Source organism: Aristolochia californica, unplaced genomic scaffold, assembly GCF_029961685.1.
Source record: "Aristolochia californica isolate CCGP_79_NKW_82.1479 unplaced genomic scaffold, dmAriCali1.0.hap1 SCAF_13, whole genome shotgun sequence".
In the NCBI taxonomy this organism is placed as follows: domain Eukaryota; kingdom Viridiplantae; phylum Streptophyta; class Magnoliopsida; order Piperales; family Aristolochiaceae; genus Aristolochia; species Aristolochia californica.
This window is the reverse complement of record NW_027181804.1, coordinates 4,908,959-4,930,498: the sequence shown is the minus strand read 5'-3', so window position 1 is coordinate 4,930,498 and position 21,540 is coordinate 4,908,959. Positions and strand designations below refer to the sequence as shown.

Sequence of the window (21,540 nt, the reverse complement as noted above, 5' to 3'; positions counted from 1 at the left end):
GGATATGTTTGATTACCAACTGTTCAGTTTCAGTTTCTAAGGATTTTTTTATTTATAGCAAACTGTTCAATTTCAGGTTTTTTTGGTATATGAAACTGTTCAGTTTCAGTTACTAAGCGCTCAAAGGCGTCCAATGATGGCGCCCAGCAGGAATCCGAACTTCGCGGATCCTTATAAAGCGGCCAATGCGCTGCCTTTTGCCATCTAATCGATTAGTTAAAACCCAACGTTTGAATTAAATAAAAATCCACCAGATCCGTGCCAACGGACAGCTTGAAGGAGAAAAGATAAAGAATGACATTCTATGACGAACCACTGATCAAATGAAGGACAAATGGTGCGTTGTTTAATCGGAAAACAAGGCCGCGATCCTTTCTGCAAGGCTCTTCAATCCTTCCTGATGCCCTCGTGGCTGGCAATTCCATTAAAGAAATCCGGCTTTTGCTCTGCAATGTCGCTCTTTTGGACATACGCCCGACAGGAGATTGTGAGCCGTAATTTACATATCGTATTGGGCAGTTCATTCGATTCGTTAAACAAGACGAACAACGTCCAAATTCGAGGGAAGTATGCGGAACCCCGTACGAAATGATCCTTTTAGCCGTACTGGGTGGGAATGGATATCCTCGGATCGAGGGATCATAGGCACAGCAGCAGCAGCAAGAACAGTGAAGCGTACTACCGTCAGCAAACGAGGGACAAAAAGGGTGCTTCGCTTTTCATCGACCGGGGAATAAGAAACCAGCAAGAGCAGCAGCAGCAGCAGCAGCAGGCATGGTATTTGTTTCAGCTTCGCGTTTCTAATCATCCGTCTCGTTCGTCGCTCTACCGAATATCCATCCATCACTGCAGAGCTCAGAGACGGATACGCAGACAAGAACACACAGAAGTTGTCCACATCCAATTGATTCGCATGTTTTTTTGTGGGGATTGAGCCATTGATAAGACTCCACTGCCTTGGAAAGCTAAAGAAAAACCAATAATAATAATAATTAAACAGCTCAGTCGAATCAAAATTAAGACATGTAAATCATAATATATTTATACTATCTGGAGCTCTTGTTCATAATATATTTATACTATCTGCGAGTTATCGTGAAAGAAGTCTTGAAGTGTAGAGGTGAATATTAGTTTTCCTCCACTGCTTGTTTCTCTTCTGGGTAAACAGTTTACTTCCACTAACTGAAGATAGAAGATACCCAATGTAGACATGACAAATTCTGCATCATAACAAGTAGAAAAGCCTCATAAGATAACAAAGACAAACAGATTCAATTTATAAAAATGGAGCTTATTCATGTGCTCCACGAACAACCCTGCGACAACCTTCATGCAATTCCCTGTACAGAGACATTGGCCATGTCCCCTCTCGGAAAAAAAGAAAAAAACAAAATTCGTATTTACATAGGAAACAAAAATCTGCCCCAAACCAATACATCTTTACCTTAGACTATATTACTATTTCTTGCCCGGAAGAGAGAAGAGTTACGATGGAAGATGATGGAAGTCCATTGTTATTTAACTTCAATGATCCCTTCAGTTACTTGCAACCGTTTCAAAATCCTCAACCAGAATTGCCTCATCTCTTGGAACCCTGAACCTTGGGGCTTCACCAGCCATGTCTAGCCAAATACATATGACCGTTTACTTCAATTAAAAACGGCCTGCTCGACTGCACAACCCCTCAAGAGCCTCTGCAAAAACACCAGAAAAGCCAGTCATTGCCTGGAACACCCCAGGCAAGCCCGTTTGTATGTTGTTTAAGGTCATGGCGCGTGTCACCTCCACTGCCTTGGCATGCCTTGCCATCTCATCTTCTACCTTCCTCCTAGAGACTGCAAGTTCTTCCTTCTTCTCCGCAAGTGGATCCCGTGCATCGAATACCGGTCCATTATCAGGTCCTGGGTCTGGAAGTCCAATACCCACCATCGAATAAGATTGGTAGAACTTCTTCTCAATATTCCTCAATGCCATTGATTTCTTCTCAAGATCCTTTGTGGCACTCTCTGTCCTCTTCTTGATCTTGACTTCCTCTGCCTGTTTTTCTGCTATTACATGAACTACCCTAACGAAGCTCTTGATGGCTTCAGAGGCGACCGTATCTGGAACTCGGTCAAGAGCTTGTTTCCACTCATCACAAAAAGTAAACAGGTCAGAGGCAACTCTTGTGACAACGGGGATGTCTCTGTCAGGATTGTGCTCCCCGACATTAATGAGGCTGAGCTTAAGCCACCCATGGAGGGACTTGACGTACTCACGCAGGTAACTTATAAGGCGACAGAAGCTAGAGTGCCATGCCGAAATGGCAGACTCAAGGTGATGAGTCGCTTGACGATGGAGATCTGAGGTCGACTCACCTGCTAGGGATTTGTTGACAAGAAAACGTACCTGTTGGACAATGTCATTCTGAACCTCATGGAACTGGTTCATGGATCGCCACATCCGCATCAGCCTGCAAGAAGAATAGAGATTTTTTTAGCATTCACCATTACATTATGAGTCAAATCTCAGAACTAACTTAATAACTTATTGGTCACTGACTTGCTAAAGGAAGACCCAGCTCAAGAAATTGCATTTAATCTCTCATACCTACGTGAAGCACTGAATACAATTGGGCAGAGATTTTTCAATAGTCATCTTAGGCAGAAACAATGAACCAAGAATTGCGCATATATTCTGCCACCAATTCTCACAATCAACCAAGAAGTGAAAGATTCTCAAAAGTCATTTATTTAGTCACCAACTTTGAATACTTATAATGCAATTTTTCTCTGAACAATTACGTTGAATAATTTGAGGCCCAGTACCTTCACAGAAATTCCTTAATGTTACCCAAATCTTTTCTTGCATAAACCTTTTAATGCACTGGAACATGCTTACACAGAATCATGACTTCAAAAAGCATCTTCATGGACATATCACTAGCACCATAAATAAATTAGTTTCTACCTTCAATAATCATTCACAGAGCATGCCATGTTATCCTGCTACGCAGCAACCTGGCATCCTTATGAAGCCATGTCGGAAACGCTTCAAATATACCATAAAAATCCTTAAGTTAATGGTCATTTTATGCTTAACCCAATAAACCCTGTAAGGCACAGACCCTTTTTATGCTTAAACCATATACCACTGAGCCACAAGAAAAACAGTGCAAGGAGTTTTATCATGTCCCACATGATGCATGGTGCAGAATGGGAGAGAAGTTCAGAGAATGAGGAGATGATGCATTACCCACAACAAAGTTCAACAAGCTGTGGTGCCAGTTCATTGTCTCTGACTTTTGTGATAGCCGATGAAGTGGTGGATACAGCCTCAGATGTGACCACTATAAGTGATTGCAATTTCTTTATTGAAGCCTTGGTTTTGTCCAACTTCGCTTCTTCATGTCCTCTGTATTCCTGGCTCTGCAATGATGAAAGCTTCTTCTCGTGCTCAATCTTCACTCCCTCTCTTGCCTGCAAATTCCACAGATACATTCATATCTCACTCCAATCCTAGGAATTAGGTGAAGCTACGGTTTCTTTGACAAAATGGGATCACAGTTAGAAGCCATTTGCAGCAGCTAACCTAAAGACGCACTCGTTTCACCGTCTAACACTCGTAATTTTAGCATCTTCGCCATGCAGGGAGGGCTCACTGGTACGTATTAGATATTATGAGCAGGAGACTACAGAAAGAACACAAACCCGGTTGGTCTGAATAGAGCATTTGGAAAATCGCAAATTCCCAGATGACAAAACAAAATCATCGTGCCATGAATTTATCCAAGAACAGTACAAACACAAAAGTTAATGAGAAACGACCGAATCAGAAGAGGTGGATGAGAAATAACTGAAACCGGGTGACCCGTCGCACTCACTCCCAGCCGTGTCCTCTGCTCCCTCAAAAAACAACCGTGCCTGTCACCGCAAATCCTTTAATGCTGGTAAAACGACAAGAACAACCAGACTCACCGGACCGACAAAATTTGACGAGGGAACTCGTGGAGTGCCCACAATAACCAGGAGGCGTGCAGCCAGCAACGACCCGGTTACCTCAGGGGCAAAATCATAACATATCAAAAAATATCCTCGGCATTTTGTGATTGCCGGAGGGCATTTACGTCATTCAAGGACTCCGCCGTCCGACAGCGAAGGCCGGGTGGGCCGGCGCGGTGGAAGTAAAAGCTGGTGAGAGAAAGAGTAAGAAATGGAGGGTACCTTGACTTCCTCGTAGAGCTTCTTCTCCCAGGCGAGTAACCTCTCCAGCGTCGAGCAGTGGCTTTTCGGGCCGTCCGAGGCGCCCAGCGTATCGGTGTCGAGTTTGTAACGTATCGCCAGAGGCGGCTTCGATGTCCAGCTCGAGGACAGGTTGCTCAAGATGCTGCTCGAATGGTAGACCGTCTCTGGAATAGCAATAAGCAGAAAGACACAAGAAAACGAAGCTCAGAAACGTTGACAATGATTGGAGAGGGGAGAAATTTGGATGTTGGGGTTTTCGCTTCTTACTCTTTAACTGTCGGAAACTCCGGTCGAATTGGGCGCGACTCGTCTCGAGAAGATCGGAGACGGGTTCCCCGGCGGCCGCCGCTTTCTGGAAATTTTCCTCGATAGCTGCAACGATTTCGGCCAGATCCCGATGGAAAACAACCAGTTTCAAATCCTCCGTGACGGCGGTAACGGAGGATCCCGCCTCGGACTTATCTGGTCGCCGGAACTTCTCCGACACTGGCGGGAAATTGGCGGGGATATGCTGGCTCTCGACTTCCGATCCGAAATTCGACCGCGTCGCCGCTTCCGACTTGGACTCCATGTCGGCGTCGTTGTCAGATTTCGAATCGGAACTGGTGCTGCTGAACCGATCGTGATCGTGATCGCCCCAATCGCTGCACTGAACCTCCTCCCTCTCCGTCTCCTCCTCTTCGTCGTCGTCATCATCATTAAGCTTCTCCTTGTTTCGCCGGAAAAAGTCAGAATCCGGCGGGGAGGGAGGGTAGTAATTCTCCCAATTCCAGACGGAAGAAGCCTGAGAGGGCGTGGAAGCGTAGTTGGAATTTGAGGGGAAGGAAGGGTACTTGCGGTAAGTCTTTTTCGGAGGGGAGGGGCTAGATTCAGAAAGGATGTGGGGGAGTTTGGAGCTAGCAATAGTGGGGGAAGCCGAAGGAGAGAAATGCCGCGGCGGCGGAGAAGCAGGAGGAGGAGGAGGGGGTGGCGTATCCGGAGCCGGGTTCGCAGCCATTGTCTTGGCCGATGAGACAGAAGGCTGACGGTTAAAAAACACGGCGGGGGGCTGGCCGGAGATAGTGAGAGGCTCCCCTTTGGCAAAGTCGGAGAGGGCGGAGGCAGTGAGACGGAGTGATCGTAGGTAGTCGGAGTGGGCGGCGGCAAGGTAGTGCCTGGAGTGGACAGCCTGTTTCATGAGGTGTCTGCGCTCCTTGCAGCGGCGGACTGTGTCCTCATTGTCGAGCTTGGAGGCGGTGCAGCCCATTGGGCGGCGCTGGCGAGTGTTGGGAAGAGAGAGAGAGAGAGAGAATAAAGAGAACGGAGTCTAACTTCTCTCCTTCTTTCCGACTTCACTTTCTCCCTCCCTCTGTGTCTGTCCCATCGCGTTATTGCTGCTTTTCTTCATCAGTCCAAATCCACTCTAATCGATTTCGCTTTAACGCAACAATGGATATCTCCCACCCATTAAACAAAGCCAACTTTTAATTAAAAATTTTACCTCCTCCTTTTTGTAGGGGAAGAGGACTCTTTTCCACTTTTTCTTCTCTTCCCTCTTTTACTCCTCCCTTACTTTCAGAGACCAACTCACCCACAAGACAACCCTTGAACAATAACTTTATCGATTCTTTCCATTCTTTTATTTTTATTAAAAAAATTTCATTAATGATTTTTATTGGTATAACATGACATGATTATCTTTACAGGAGATAAAACCCTGACATAAATCCTGGCGAATAGATTCTTCAGTTATGACTCATGAATTATGATATTTTTGGAAGCTGGAGTACCTGTATCAGTTGAATGGAGGTTGTGACCCAATGTGGTAGACTTATCAAAGTTGACCAGTAACTCGTCCAAGTTAGCACAGTTTAAGGCAGCAGCCTAACAAGTCCGGCGGTCCAACTTAATTCAGTTTTCCAGTGGCTGGGATAAAAGAGAGTAAGAAACAAGAAAGAAAGAAAGTATATTCCGGCGACGGTTCCCTAGGATCGAAAGATGCGAATGTTCTGCGGCAAAACAAAAAAGTTTCAGAAAATAAAAACGAAGAAAAGCTCTCTTTAGTATCCCTTTACTGGAAAAAATTAGAAAAGAAAGGTGAGAGTGAGAGAAAGCAGTGAGCCAAACTCCAACCACTTGCAAATGCAACTTTTCTTCCCGGGACCTCTCCGTTGATGGAACAGCTCTTGTAAGATTATATACACCCTTGTTGTAGAGCAGTATAGGAGAAAATCTCAATTAAAACACCTTCCAGATTTTAGATTCAGATATGTGGTCCGGAGCTAGTCCATGGACACCCTCCCCTCATTATCTCCTCCGGGAGGAAGCAGGAACGGCAGAAATATCCTTTTTTTAATCACTAACAAACAGAGAAGAAGAAAGAACTAAGAAGCCATGATAGAGAGTCAGCCAGATCCCAAAAGAAGTTCATCACACAGTTTCAAGTTTCCAACTCGCAGGAGACGAGAAAATACAACACAACAAAAATCGAGGGGCCAACGAAGGGATGAGGGAAAAGGAATTTTTCTGGATTCCGAGTAACGGGCCCCAACAGCGCTTTTTTTTCTTATTTGTTCTCCCTTGGCCTCTTTTACACTGTTTTTGCTTACCAGCTAGCAAGTGATCTCGTCTCATACGTCAATTGCCTTTAACTGGTTTTTGGAATCTAGCAGGAACGAATCCACGTCCCGTCATGTGCCGGAATGGGCCCACAGACAACAACGAATTTAAGGGGACATAAATGTGCCTTGAGCTAAAACCGCATCGGAGTTGGAATTAAGAGCCATCAATTCCACTGGGAAGCTGTGGAGAATGACTGAGCACGTGCAACCCAAAGTTCTTGAATAGCCCCTGCAGAAGAACAATGAAGGAGATCAATGAGAGGGGGAGAGGAGGAAGATAAAGGAGGTAGGAGCTGGGTCTTACGATTGGATCATTTGTTGCACAGACCACGCAGTAATGTTCCTGAAAACAAAATTGATTCCAGTAGAATATATAAGAGAGAGAAAGCGTAAAGAGAGTCATTTTTCTTATCTACACCCAAAAAGGATGTACACCAAAAAGGGAATTGGAGAATATGAGGTAGTGGATTCTGGTACAAGAGTTTGTGGCAATGGATTCCAACTGCCCCAAGGCTTGTCCAGCCAAACTGTGAGCAATTGTATTGATGGCTCATGATAACTGTGGGATTATTCCAGGTTAATCTGGGTGTTTAGGAAGGTACCTGCATCATGTGCCACTCTTCAAATTCGTCAAATAACTCGAGTCGTTCGATCCTGATCAGAAAGGCAGGATTCAGTAGTTTTCCAAGATGGGAGGAGATTTTAGACAAGCAAGCAAGTCGAGACAACAGATGAGCTGCCTGTACTACAAGCTCAAGTATTGCCTCACACAACAGATTAGAGAATAGTTAGGACATTGAGCCCATTAATCATGAGACAATCTCCAAATAGATCAAAAAGCCTTACAGGGTGGATTATAGGGTTAAATATGGCAGTTTAAAAAAAACACCCCTGAAGGGAGGTTTTGGATAACTTAGATGTGAAGCTTAAGTGATCAAGTCCAATTATAGATTCTTAGAAATGAAGTTTTGTTTGATTATGTCAAGCCTATAGACTAGGGTATTCTAAATAAGTCCAATATAATGATTTAAGTAGTATTAGAAAATGGCCATCTACAGACACATTGCTTTTGATGGGAAAGGAATAATATTGCACCTTTCACCTATCAGCTTCAGTCATACTCAAAAACTAAAAAACAAAAAAGCTATCAGGTCCAGAGAAAACAGTTAATATATCCATGCTTAAGAGGTCAAAATTTCATTATCCAACAAATGATGTGACTTAGCCAATTTCATGCTCAGAGATACTTCTATGTTGAGAATTAGAATGAAAGTTACAACCAGGAAGGTTGACAGTATGAAATTGGAATCGAGAAAACATGGAATCTTAGAAGTATAAGCAACAATTTACAAAACATAGCACAAGATTTCAAGGCAAAGTAGTTGCAGGTGATTCACGCTATCAAAAAAGTGATAAAACCTAAAACATGAGTATCTAGGAAAAGATTTGGTTGAGTATGGTATCTATGACAGCTCCAAGAAGTTCTTCCCAGAATAACAAATACAGCAGAAAGTCCGATGTCTTTTCCTTTAAATATGTAAAAACGCAATTTCTAACCACATAATTATTAAATATCTACAACATTTAATTATGTTCACATGTTTTCTACATGCAACAACTCTGATTACCAGTAAAACACAACAAAAAATGACACTCTACAAAGACCTCGAGTCCAATTTGTCCATCAGTACTTACAAAGCAGCAACTAAACCACAAAGGAGAAACAAAATTTATCTCAGGCCTGACAAGAACTAAAACAAAACATATGCCCACAACAAGATGTTGCCTGGAAGTCCACTCCCAGCCAAGGAGTAGTAAGGCTTATAGAATAGTCACACACAGTACCAAGATTAGAATGATCCTGTGCGCATTACTTGGGAAAAAGGTCTTTTAACTTTGGCAAGTCATTTTGAGATAGACTTAAACCCAACTTTAATAAGGTATCAAACCCCTTACCTACATGTAGCCTCCACCTAAAAATTCTCCACATGTAGGAGTTACAAAGAAGTCCCACATGTGAAGGGAATGGCTAGAGTAATTCCACTTAGAACCAAGATTAGAATGCTCATGTGCTTATTACATGGAGAAAGATCTTCTAACTTCGGCCAATCATTTTGGATGGCCTGGGACCCAACTTTGACATTATTAGCACTTTTCAAAGTATGCATGTACAAAAAGATCAGATTATAACTAATGACCTCAATTTCATTCAAATATGTCAGGTAATGTGCCAGAAGCACTTTTTCTCCCTACAAACCAAGCTGATGCAGACCACTTAGCTCCCCTTCACCATGAGGAAGTGAATTGCTCAGAGGCCCTAAAGAAGGGCTCTTAACAAAGCAATTGTGAACTCATAAGCAGCAAAAGAGAGAATGCACAAAATAGGCACTACTATCAAAGTGCTCAGACCCCCTAGGTTATCTGATCCAGTTGGTTGGACCTTTGACTCAATGGCCACATGAAGGGGTTTTTAGCATGACTTATTAGGTTAGAGTCTCACTGGGTAATGTGTTCAACATTTAAAATGTAAAATAAAATAAAATCCTTGATCTAGCATCTAGCCATTTTTAGTTAGTTTAATTTCTAGCTTACTCGTGAAGAGACAACAATAAAAGAAAGGGAAATCAAGAAAAAAATGGGAGAAAATGCAGAAGAGAGTCAGAATATCAACTAGTTGAACTTGTATTTAAGGGAACAGCAAACCTATGCTACAAGGACTACACTTGTAAACTTATAGTACAAACAAGTGCTAAAACACTAAGAAACTGACACTAGTAAGAACTTCTGAAGCAGATTGATTTTTTTTCTTTAAAAAATGGTAGATGCTTTAAGTGATAGATAAAACTGAGGCACAAACTAGAACACAAAGCTAAGATGCAACATAAGAAACCAGGAGGTTCCCACGGATTACAATGGAATAGATAATACAGTAGCTAGAGATTACCTGAGACCCCCTCCCTAGCAAGTTGATTAGATAAGGAATTTTCTGATCTAGGTACATGTCTCCAGTGAACATACCAAGTGGAGGTAGGTAATCTTGTAAACGAGATAACCTAATTACCGTGGAGGGGCAAGCCTTTTGCTCATCTAGTCAATAACAATGGTCTAATCTCCTTCAACAATCTTTTTTTTTGTAAATTTGAAACTCCCTCAATAATCAGGAGAAAAAAAATTGTACACAAATAGCCTTAATCCTTCTACTCGAGTTCTTGATTCTGCTTAAGTGATGTCACAAACACCTAGGGAAGCTAATTGACTTTGAGTTCCTAAACTTACAAAATGAATTAGAACAAGACCTTAACATATAAAACATAGAATAAAAAATACATTAGCAATCTGATTTACTAACTGATATCAACTTAGAAATTTTGTAACCACTTTCTAAATATATATATGATAGAGCTATAACTATTTGGCAGCTCTTGGATGCTAAGTTCTTCTATACCCTAAAACTGAAGAAAGGGATCCAACTTAAAATTGTAAGCATACAGTGAACAGGCCTGATCCGAGCTTTTATACTAGGATCACTTCCAACAAATGTGGATTATTCTCAACATTACCCCACATGAGTGGGCTCTCAGTATGGTGGTGCAACCATCAACAGAAGCCCAACAACCAGCTCTAATGTCATGAAGAAGGGCTCCACCTCAAAAGCTCAACTTTAGTGCAAAGAAAAAATCTTTATCGATAATAATGCTTGAGGAATCTAGTTTAACAGAATTTTTGAATAAAATCAGTCAATCACCTCAGATCAGTCTTTCTTTTTAGAACAATGAGAAATAAGATTTTGTTGAAGAGCTCCTCAATAGGAGAGATACATCAAAGGATAACAAACAAAAAACAACTACCAAGCACCAGAATTTCAAAATAGAAAGACCAGTGATGTCAGGGAGGCTCTTTCTTCCCAGAGCACCAATTGTTCACACATTTGGAATCACTCTTCAACATGGAGAGGGCCCTGGAATCAGCAGCACCTAAGGGGGCTGCAAATGTAGCCATGATGACGCTGGAGGAGTTTCTGAATACGTGGCTGAAACCAGAAGGCCCTGGGCTGCCAAGAGAAGAACCACCGATGTTGAATTTTATAATGCTGGGCTTCAAAGGCTTCCAAGCTTCAACAGGAGGGTGGTGCTATGCCATTCCACAGTCCTAGTGCACAGAATCGGACTCTTAGTATTCCAAGTAGAGAAGATCCTTTGACAATTATTTGGGCGGAGATGTTGGATAAGCCATTTCCTGTTGCCCAGAAAAGAGATTGTCGGTGAATAAGAGAGATTCCAGTGTTCTGAAATTCGATCTCTGAGTTTGTCTGCATCATGTAGACTCCACTTGATTGATGCAACCATGTAGTTGAACAGCTTACATCTTCCCTGTTCAAAAGAGTTTGAGAAAGGTAAATAAGGAAATGTTCTAAGGTTGTAGATGGCGAAGGGGCTTGTGACAGAAGATTGGCTGCCATTTTTCTAACAGGTGCTTCAGGTAGTTGGCTTGGATTAATCTGTTGGTTTGATGCTGACATGATAGTGGAAGAGTGACTTCACTGGGTGTTTGTGAGGTTTTTGGGAGGAAAGTTTTTTTGGAAAGGTTAGGAACTAGAACCAATTGAATCCATCGCTGGTGAATGGAGGACTGTAGAGGCTGGCAAGTACCATGGTTGCACGAGTGTGGATGATTTGGCATTATGGCCTTTGAAAGTGGAAGATGGAAATGACAAATTGGGGGTCCCTCATCCAGACCTCTTGTTGTGTACCTTACCATCACATGTGTGGAAGATTAATTCCATATGTTGCACAAATAGGTGATCAATATCAAGTGGAAACTTTATAAAGGAGAGTCTCTCTCCTTTGACAAATGAGATTCTGAGTATTCCTTTGATTTTTAGGCGCCCCACTTCCTCAATCTTCAAGATTGTGCCTTCATAGTGAAAACTCTTGCTTTTCATCTTCGAAGTTTCCTTTGATTGTCGGTATTTCCTTGCCACTACTTGCCATCCATTGTCTTGTTCTAGCTCCGCAGCAAACTCGCATCTATCTCTACATACCCAAGCAAATTAACATCCTCGCTCCCTCACTCCATTGCTCTCGCTCTCTCCCTCATCCAGCCACAAAGACAAAGAAATTACTTTCTTCCAATTATTCCTAATGAGTGAGCTAGGCAAGTGAGAAGTCTAATGGAATTACTGTCCCAAAAGAGAATGCAACACATTACAGCCTTAATGACTCAACCGATGTTTTTCTGTTTGTCGTTAAGAGTTCACCTATTGCAGCTTTTCTAAAGGTTCCATGGATCAATAGTTTCCCTATGATTTTGTCTTTTCTTTTTATTTTTAATGAGAGCCTATGATTCTCAATTCCTCAAATGGTTGTTACACAGACAACCATTACAACTACAAGTAAGAATATGTTAAAGTTAGGCCGATTCCTCCCCAAATGATTAAAAGTTAAGAGGCATCTTCTTAACTAATAAGTAGAGGATATTTTCAAGCCCCACCAATGTGGGACTACTCTTCCACACACGACAACTCTCGCTCTCAAAAAACTAGTCTAAGATGTAGAGCACATGCAAAACTACAGATTGGTGAACTTTTTAACCCACCAACACTCCCCCTCACATACAAATTTAAACCAACAACCTGACTCGAGACATGGAGAACACACACACGAGTCACAGAGAACAGGTACAGAGGCCACAAAGAACACAACAGGGACTTGGGTTGGCTCCTTTACTTTTTTAAAATTGGGTCGGTTCTTCCCGAACTAACTAGCTAGAGTTAGGAAGTCTCTTTCCAACTAATAAGCGTAAGATCCTTTCAAGCCCAAACAAATCTAGAAATATTCTCCTATTCATAATAACTCTTTCTTTTAGTAACCATACACAACAACTCTTAACTCTCAAACAACTAGCTTAAAACGTGGGGCATATGTACAACTTTAGATTGGTGGACTTTTTTAATCCACAAATAAATGCACACAAACAGTTTTTAGGTAGAATGTTCCTTTCCATGTATTCATGACGCTGGTTCTCAGCCACTAAATGACAAGGATATAACAATTAAAGGACATCTTACCTTCGTCTTTCTTGAGTTTCAATAAAATTGCTGTAAATCTTCAGCATGTCCCAAGCAACGGCATTCTGCCACCACATATTAAGAAAAATGTCCAAGATTAGAACCAAAAATATGGAATACAAACAACCACCTCAATGAGAAGAAACTCAAGTTTTCTATAGCTCTTGATGCTTTTTCTAATGCTCCGAGAAGAAAACTAGGACAACCACACTAACCAATATTAATTCAGAATTTTTTTTTAGGGGTTCATGAATAATTAGAAATGGTTTGCAGCCCCAATTATTAAGAATACTGACTATTTAGAAACTATGAAACAGTAAACATACCTGCCAACCTTGATCAAGAAAAATCTTTTCTTTGGCTTCTAAAGTTGGAGTAGCATATATACTCAAGAGAGGGCAGCCTCGACTCTGCAAGTAGGAAGGGTTATAGATAAATGAAGTATCTAAAGCATCAGAATACAAGCAAATTGTGTAAAAAATGATTAGATACAGGACTCTTTAAAAACATTTTTGGCACCAGAGTATTTTAGAACTAGCAGTTATTGCATTGGAATGGGTAGTGACAAAAATTTAATATCCGTAAGAAAAGGTTACAAATTCAAGGTTCAATATTTAGATTGTGTTTGTCCCTCATTAACTTGCTGATAACTTGTTTCAAAGAACCCATACTTCAGAGAACTAAGCCACAACAAGAAAGACATACCTCTAAATTTCTGATCATCTGCTGTCCAAAAGCATCATCTGGATGGATCTGTCTCAAGGATTAAATTGAATGTTGTATTAAACATACAAAAATCATCAATTAAGAACAATGTAAAAATTGCATTTTTTTAAAGGTATAACAATATCTTTTTAATTGAAATAATAATAATCATATATTTTCGTGGCACATAATAATAATAACTGTCATTTGCTCTAATAGATGGTAATAGTATCAGTAATAAATAACAATTATAAATTGATTAATCTAAAAAATCAATATATTTGCATGTCCAGATCTTTCTGAGTTCATTCATCAATACCAGACCTAGCCCTCGCAAAAGTATAAAAGGTTCTCTGGAAGGTAGTAATTTATGCAATGCCATGGCACATCTGGTTGGAGAGGAACAGTGGAACTTTTGAAGGAAAATCAAGCTCACTTGGAGGGGTTATAGAAAAAGTAAATCACAACTCGTTTTATTAAATGAATTCACAACCCTTTGTTATGGGCAAGTATCTTAAATGGCATCCCTCCATTCCCAAGCTCTGTAATAAGAAAATTTGGACAAAAAGCCATGCAATTCAGTGCTCAAAAGCCACTTCAAGTGAGAGCCCTGTCTGTCTAATTGGTTGAAGCTGATTGGGCAACCCCAGTCCAGAGGGGATCAGGGGTATAATTAGAGAAAATAATAGGATTAATTCTTTTGGCTTTCTCAGGGCCAGCAAGGTATTGTAGATCTAATGAAGCTGAAGCAAGAACTCTTCGCTGGAATCAAATTATTCAATCAGAACTTTGTCAACCAATAGATAATGGAAAAGGAATCAGCCCAGATTATAGAATGGATGAGTAACATCCTTGGAATCCAAAGCACATATTCGACGAAGTAGCTGACCATTCAGCAGAGAAGCATATGGAAACAGATCATAACATCAGAAAACTTAATTTCAGACAGCCTTGCCAAAGCTGGAGTTTCTTCAGAAAGTGGCCTATGGGTCATACATTGCTCTCCAGCTCACTTTGAGCTAGCTTGTACTTTATGATGTACACTATGTTGTACCTTATGTTTGCTTAGCTTATTTAAATAAAAGCAAATCATCATTTTCAAAAAATTAAAATGCTTGCCCACTTCGGTCTTAAGGGATTTATATTTTTCTGAAAATGTTGGTCTAAAGGGATCATTCCTTTGTAATATTTTTCTCCTTCTTTTTAGTAAAAGTCTCATCATTCTCAATTAATTAGAAAAGAAAAAAAGACTCAAGCCATGTTGACCCAAGGTTACTCTAATGTGAAAATTGTACTAAAATAAAAAGATTAAAAACAATAATTACTAGAGTATGTCAGTCTACATGCCCTAGATCCTCTCTTTGGAAGACAGGACGTAGTCTCACCTTGAGGCGAACCTGTATAAATCTTGTTGTTTATTTTTCGTGCTTGGTTTTTCCCTTCTTCCACGTTTATTATTATTGCTCTTGTTAGTTTGGAATTAGGGCGTCTAATTCCTAATTGCCATTTCCTCGTATATTTTTCATATAACCAATATTTGCATCAACTTTTCAAGAAAAACTTAATAATGATAAATCTTTGGGTAGCCAGTGTTTCAAGCATTTCAAGAAAAATAATAACATATTTTCACCTTCCAACCTCCAATTCCTCATTGTGGAGGATGTGCCGTCGCGCTAGGTTATATTTTCTTCCCTATCCTTTGAATTAAATTCACACATTTTCCTCAAAATAATATTTTTATATATATATATATATATATTTTATGAAATGCGTTTTTATTAAGAGAACAAAAAAGAGGAGCTAACATTTCAAGCCTAATGTCCATATCATTGCTGGGAATGGACACAATTCTCTTTTGGAGTGATTTTTTGGTAAGCAACACCCCCATCCCACTTCTATTCCCTCGCCTATTCTACCTTGCTCTTAACCAACACATAACTCTTGCTGAAGTAACTTAGAATGGTAACCTGTTCAAAGTTGATTGGACCAAACTCTTTCAGAGGCCTCAAAATGACCTTGAAGCCGTTGAAATCGGCAACATGTTAAAGGAGACGGATCAATTATACCTCAAGCCTTCACAAGTTGACAAACTCATCTAGTGCCCTGCGGTGGATAACATCTTTTCAGTCTCATCATGCTACAAAGTGCTCCCCTCCCGCCTAAGCCTTGACCCCACTTGAGCTAGAGAAGCTTGAGGCCTTTCTGGTGCATACAAGACAAAATCTCTTGTTTGGAGTACTCCCCATGTCAAGATTCTATACAAAAACAACCTATCCAAATAGGGCTCCTACTTGGCTTCCCTATAATGTCATCTTTGATAGCTAGTTGACAAAAAAAAATTGTCCACATTTTTTATCCACAACCCATACTCCTAGAAAATCTAGTGCCATTTTTTCAACATGTTCAATATGTCAGTCTACATGCCCTAGATCCTCTTTGATCTTGTTGAGCTGTGCCTGGGTGCCCCCTTTCCTCTCCTCGGTAAAGCCATGATGAAGACTTGTTTAGCACTCAATATGTCAGTCTACATGCCCTAGATCCTCTCCTTGGTAAGGCCATGGTCGATTGTATTCCCCCTTGCTAGGGGTAGGCATTGGGTCGGGTTTAATGGGAACCTGACCCGAAAACCCCAGGTTAAGATTTCGGGTTTCACCATGTAGGTCAAGGACGAGGAGGGAAAAAAAAACTTGTTAGGTTTCGGGTCAAGGACGAGTTTCCACAAACCTGACCAGCAGGGACGAGGTGGGGATATGAAATGTGGTAGGGATTGGCCAGGGATGGGGCAGAGATGTGTTGGATTTAAGTCAGGTTTACGGCGGGGATGGGTCGGGTTTAAGTCAGATTTATGGCGGAGATGGGTCAGGTTTAAGTCGGGTTTATAGAGATAGCGAGGGGACGAGATTACGGGGAGGTGATCGAGTCGGGGTGGGGTTTGAGGTTTTAGGTTCGGGTTTCGAGGTTATGGTTTAGGGTTCAAGGTTTGCGTTTTGAGAAACCCTACCTAACCCACGCCTACCCCTACCCCTTGCAAAGTCATTATCAAGCTTAACTTTGATGGCTCCTCTCGTAGAAACCCGGGGCTTGCTAGTTTTGTGGGCGTTTTCCATGACTCCTCGATATTATTCTTACCTCTTATGTTGGGCCACTAGGCACAACAAACTCTACCGTTGCTGAGTTCCAAGCTCTAAGGCATGGTCTGAAGATTTATAGAGATTGCTTTGAGAGCTCTTTATTTGTGGAAGGAGACTCCTCAATTGTCATTAGTTCGTGTTCGGGGAAGAAAGCACCCCCCCCTCCCCCGATTATGACCTTATTCTATTGAAGTGCAAATTCTTTGTACCCTTGTCTGTTCTTGGCCTCATGCCCCCCATTCAGCTAATTGTTTAGCTGACTCCTTGGACAAAGAGGGGATCGCCCTCCATTCCCTCATTGTAAGGTGGCCCTCCTCTTAGATCTATTTGTTTTTCAAGGATTAATAAATGCACCCTTTTTAAAAAATGACAATAATATCTGAATGCTATCAATTTCAGACTAGATCAGCCAACTGAACTAAGTTCAACTGGAGCTAAACCTGGTCTACTATCCAGGTCTTGCAAACAAACAAATTGAGGAGGGTAAAATCCCAGTAAAATGGCCCAGTTTGGATTGTTCAACAGCTGAACCATTAGACTGTCCAATCAACCAGACCAGTCCTACCCCCTCTTTAATGTGCAGAAGAAGGATGGAACACCCCCTCTCAAAACCTCTGGAATGGTGATGCCTTGCTAACTGAAGAGGTATTTAGAAGTCTAAAACAGGCCAAGCAGAGATTGTGGAATTAGCGCGGAATGTACCGATAGGCAAGCTTGGAGGAAAACTGTAAGTTGATGGATGCAAGTAGAGAAGGCTGTTAACTATGTTTGCCAGGGTCACCTCTAATAAACATTTCTTAAGAAGGTAATGGCTTGAAAATGTAGAAGGCTTGATAAATCAGAATCCCGGAATTTTCACATGTTAAACTAGAAAATTATCTTTTAAAGAACCTTTTATTATATTTCAAAAAAAAAAAAGAACCTTTTATTATAGACCTGAACTTTGTATCATTGCATTGCCCTCATCGAGAAACTGGTAAATTAGCAAGTTTAGAAAAACTGACAATAAAATAACAACATCGTAAAGTTAAAACACAAAAAAAGTAACAATGACATTGTTTTTCCAGTTAGCAATATGTATGAGTTTCCAAACCCTCTAGGTCTATTTTATTTTTCTTTCTTTTGCCAAATTAGCAGCACTTGCTAAACTTGTCAAGCTTATTGATTTGGGAGACATGCAAACACTAGAAATAGAGATCAGAGTGGCTAATTTTTCACATACCAGGTTTCTCAGAAGCATTGCAAACAATGCAGTAAAATGTATGCGTACAAGAGAAGTAAGAGATTTGGTGTAGTAAAAATGATATGAAAAAAAAAAAGACAAAAAGGAGCAAAGTTTCAGCTTGAGTTGGAAGAACCTGCTCATATAAGAAAAATGCAGCTGTAGAAAATGTTTTTGAGGCCCAACAAACAATTTCACGGCTTGAATCTGGATCCAAGTATATCAGAACGCATTCTGCAATTATAAATGTTGGCAAGCTGATAGAACATCAAAACAAAGCACCTTAATCATTCTCTTAATGAGGACAGAGACCATCCTATGCAACATTTCAGGTAAATGAGCAATCTAAAGTAGAAATTTTAGCCTACTTATTTTATGAAGACAAATAATCTGATAATAGGAAAAAAATTGCAACATATTTACTTGAAGAAACATGCAGATAGTAGCTTGATTATTAATTGGTCAAAGGAGGTGCAAGAGTCTATAAATCTTGAAAAATAGGTGATTTGGGGAGAAAATAGAAGAGAAAATGGATTTCTGGAAGAGAGGCAGCTTTTCTGCCTTGGAATCCGAGCCAGAAAGACCCTTCCTGCTTCTTTATAATCAGGGTTTAAGTGAAATTTTACAATAGGACAAAAATGCTCCTCAATACTCAAAATTACATATCTCCTAAAATACATGTCTAAATTGAATGAAAATTTAACTAGAGATAAAATAAGACATTCTCGATCTAATAGCCATACTATAAGAGAAAAATGTAATATTGAAAATCTTAGAAATGACCTAAATACCCCTGAACTTGTATTTTAACAAATTGAACCCCCTAACATCAACACACTGGGTGACAGGTGAGGTTCAACTCTTTGAACCAGCAAGATCACCTAATCCAACTGGTCATGTCAAATCAAAAAAATGTTTCAAAATTTTGGAATTGAAGTGAAACCTTTACATACACCTCACCTAGGATCTAACTGAGCCAGAGATACAATAGTGTTCAACTTTTCTATATCACGCAAATCAATAGGAAGTAATTTGTAATGATTGCTTAGCACCTCCCCTTTCTCTGCAAAACAAATATAGGAAATTGATATTGCCTAATCTTTCTGAAATAAACGTAAGCAGCAACTTATTGTCCAGTGTACTTGCAAGTGAAAAATGATTACCTGGTGAAATTGATGCTTCTGGTCCAATTTTGTCCCTCAATTGGTTAAATGATTCTATGAGAGCTGCCTTCTTGCTAGTCACCTTATGAAAAACAAAAAAGAACAAAAGAACAAAAGGGAAAAAGGGAAGGACAAAAGAAACTTCAGCCACATAATATCGATAATGATGAAGAAGCATAAATGATGCTGCAACTGATAATTATAATGTATTCAAAAGCAATAAATGCATCTCCTCCACATTTTAAAAGGATATCCAGTAGTTCGGCAAACAAAACCCTCCCATGTCACAAGATGAGTTAATGCACTACCTAATAAAAAGTCAAGGTAATAATTCAAACTTATACCTCCTTAAAGTCCAGTTCCACATACAAATGTGGCGCGATCCCTTCTTCCTGCAGAATGACATAAAACCGTTGCAATAAAGCAGTTAAGTATGAAAGCCACAAACTCGAAGAAGACCTGAGTGGCAACTCAATTACAAGATGATAAAAATTGGAATAAACCAGAGGGGCATCATTCTTGAGAGATTCTCCACAGGAATCTCACCCATTGATGGAGATTCTTTCTAACATACAGGAAGTTTAATCAATTTCTCATGGTCCAGTAATATTTAATTACAGAAAGTGGAGACATATTCTCGCCAATGCACCATGTTGTATCTTGACCATTCAGGCACTGAAGATCAGTTTGATTTCGGCCCCATAAACAATATTATCAAGCACATGACATAGAAAAATCCTTCCAAGACCTCATAGATCCTGGGACACCTCATAACGCTTCATAAGACCTCATGGAAAAGCATCCTTCATGGATTGGTCCAGTGACACCTCATAACACTGGCTCCTCTTAATATCATTTCAAAAAAAAAAAAAAAAACACTGGCTCCTCTTAACCTGTTTAGTCTCCTAAATTAAATTGATTGAAGCCAATTACACTAAAAACTCCATATTTGAACTGGAGAAACAAAATAGCATGACTGTCATGAGAAATTTTACATGCCTGCAACTGAAAAAAGGTAGTATCATAACCCGCTCCAAGAGATAGTATCTGTTTCTTTGGTTGATTTTTGCTGTCAGATATGTTCCCCGAATCAAGAAACTGATGGAGAAGCTTCCGGAGAACAGCCCAACGAGCATAGTATCCTGTGTGATGTTATTCAAGTGCCAGCAACAATAGGTTTAGATGTTAAAGGATTAAAATGAAAAATCACTCAAGCGAAATTCTACAAAGAAGCATGCTCCATACCGCGGTTGATTATTGGGGATCTGTCTAATGGGTCTTCTCACAAATAAGTGTATGTAGTTATCCTTCATGTAGCCCTTTTTAACACAGGACCTTTTGACACCAAAGAAACAGAGTTTACAGTCAGCTCAAAATCAGAAAATAGAAATGCAAATACTCTGTTAGCACAACACTTTTTGACGCTTGAAATGCAAATATAACCAGTAAACAAGCTACCACTTCGAGCAACCCAAATTCCTTCCGAGAGGAAATCCCTCCTCTTATAACAAGTCGAATTAACCACGAGAAAGACAATAATAACATTTTGGGCAATATACAACGATCAGCAAAGAGAAACCGTCTCCCTGGAGACGGTTGTATCAACCTGGAACCAGTACCCACATTTAAACTCTTGTGCCAATTACAAATCAACATCTATGGAGATCGAAACAATTATGTATTGATTAAACATAACAAGTGGGAAGTACACAGGTCAAATATAAAAACAATAACAAATAGCTATTGTTGCCTGAGGATAATCGATAACTTGGTAAAATAAACTATAAATTAAAAGAGTTAATTTTGAATTAACTTACAATTTACTGGCAGAAGCATCGTCGTTGGTAGCTTGAACGGCCGCCGTGGTACCATGGGAATGGGAGGCCATTTCCACGTTAACGAAAAATAGAGAAGCGTTCTGCTTCACGGAGCATGCAAAGATGAGAACATGGCCATTGAAAAAGAGATCGAAAATGGAATAACAGGCAGATGAGTTCGAGACCACTTGAGGGCGAAATCCTAGTTTCTAACTCGCGCACCAAAACAGACGGACCGAAATCCGGATTACGAAGTGGACTCGCAAGCTACGAATCTCTCCGGCTCTTAGCTCATAATCAATGATCTAATTAATTTAATTTTTTAAACTTTTAAGTCATCATATGAATTAAAACCGAAAAGAGAATGATATTATAATTTTTACAAAAATTATAACTAACGGAATCATGATAAAAACTAAAAAATAATCATCTAAAAGGCTGAATCTAATGGAATTAAAAAAGTGGCGTTCTTCATTTACGTCTTTTTGTATAGCTTATATAGTCAAAATGGTTCGTGGCCACTAGTATCGTGTAAATTTCATTTAATCCACTAATATTATTGATTTTTTAATTTGATAACATAAATATAAATTTATCTAAATTATCAAATAA

General features: G+C 40.1%; 2 protein-coding genes across 3 annotated transcripts; both read right to left on the bottom strand.

Annotated features, from left to right (window-relative positions):
• Positions 1 to 1,036: 1,036 nt before the first annotated feature.
• LOC137948190 (nitrate regulatory gene2 protein) lies at positions 1,037 to 5,651 on the bottom strand. Of its 2 annotated transcripts, XR_011111594.1 has the most exons (5): positions 4,491 to 5,651; positions 4,203 to 4,387; positions 3,235 to 3,458; positions 1,445 to 2,452; positions 1,037 to 1,220 (listed from the first exon to the last, which is right to left on the bottom strand). XR_011111594.1 is itself a non-coding variant. In XM_068794185.1 (4 exons), exons 1-4 carry the CDS (start codon positions 5,467 to 5,469, stop codon positions 1,654 to 1,656), a joined length of 2,187 nt encoding a protein of 728 aa, XP_068650286.1. In that variant the 5' UTR covers positions 5,470 to 5,651; the 3' UTR covers positions 1,249 to 1,653. The 2 variants fall into 2 exon arrangements, 1 of the variants encoding a protein (XP_068650286.1); XM_068794185.1 differs by lacking the exon at positions 1,037 to 1,220 and having other exon boundaries at positions 1,249 to 2,452.
• A 963-nt stretch (positions 5,652 to 6,614) lies between these two features.
• Positions 6,615 to 21,182, bottom strand: LOC137948692 (leucine carboxyl methyltransferase 1 homolog). Its single transcript, XM_068794830.1, is given in 14 exon segments — positions 6,615 to 7,052; positions 7,128 to 7,166; positions 7,426 to 7,477; positions 12,891 to 12,955; positions 13,217 to 13,300; positions 13,596 to 13,643; positions 18,085 to 18,205; positions 18,909 to 19,011; positions 19,112 to 19,193; positions 19,456 to 19,503; positions 20,111 to 20,253; positions 20,357 to 20,378; positions 20,380 to 20,446; positions 20,929 to 21,182. Coding segments are annotated over 14 exon segments (1,020 nt in total). The 5' UTR covers positions 21,000 to 21,182; the 3' UTR covers positions 6,615 to 6,977.
• Between the last annotated feature and the right edge of the window lie 358 nt (positions 21,183 to 21,540).

Bases quoted from the DNA above. Each gene is read 5' to 3' on its own strand.
- LOC137948190 (XM_068794185.1), bottom strand. From the start codon at position 5,469: ATGGGCTGCACCGCCTCCAAGCTCGACAATGAGGACACAGTCCGCCGC. The intron at 4,388-4,490 runs GTAAGAAGCGAA...TTGCTATTCCAG, and splicing joins GAGTTTCCGACAGTTAAAGA to AGACGGTCTACCATTCGAGC. The intron at 3,459-4,202 runs GTACCCTCCATT...TGGAATTTGCAG, and splicing joins AGCTCTACGAGGAAGTCAAG to GCAAGAGAGGGAGTGAAGAT.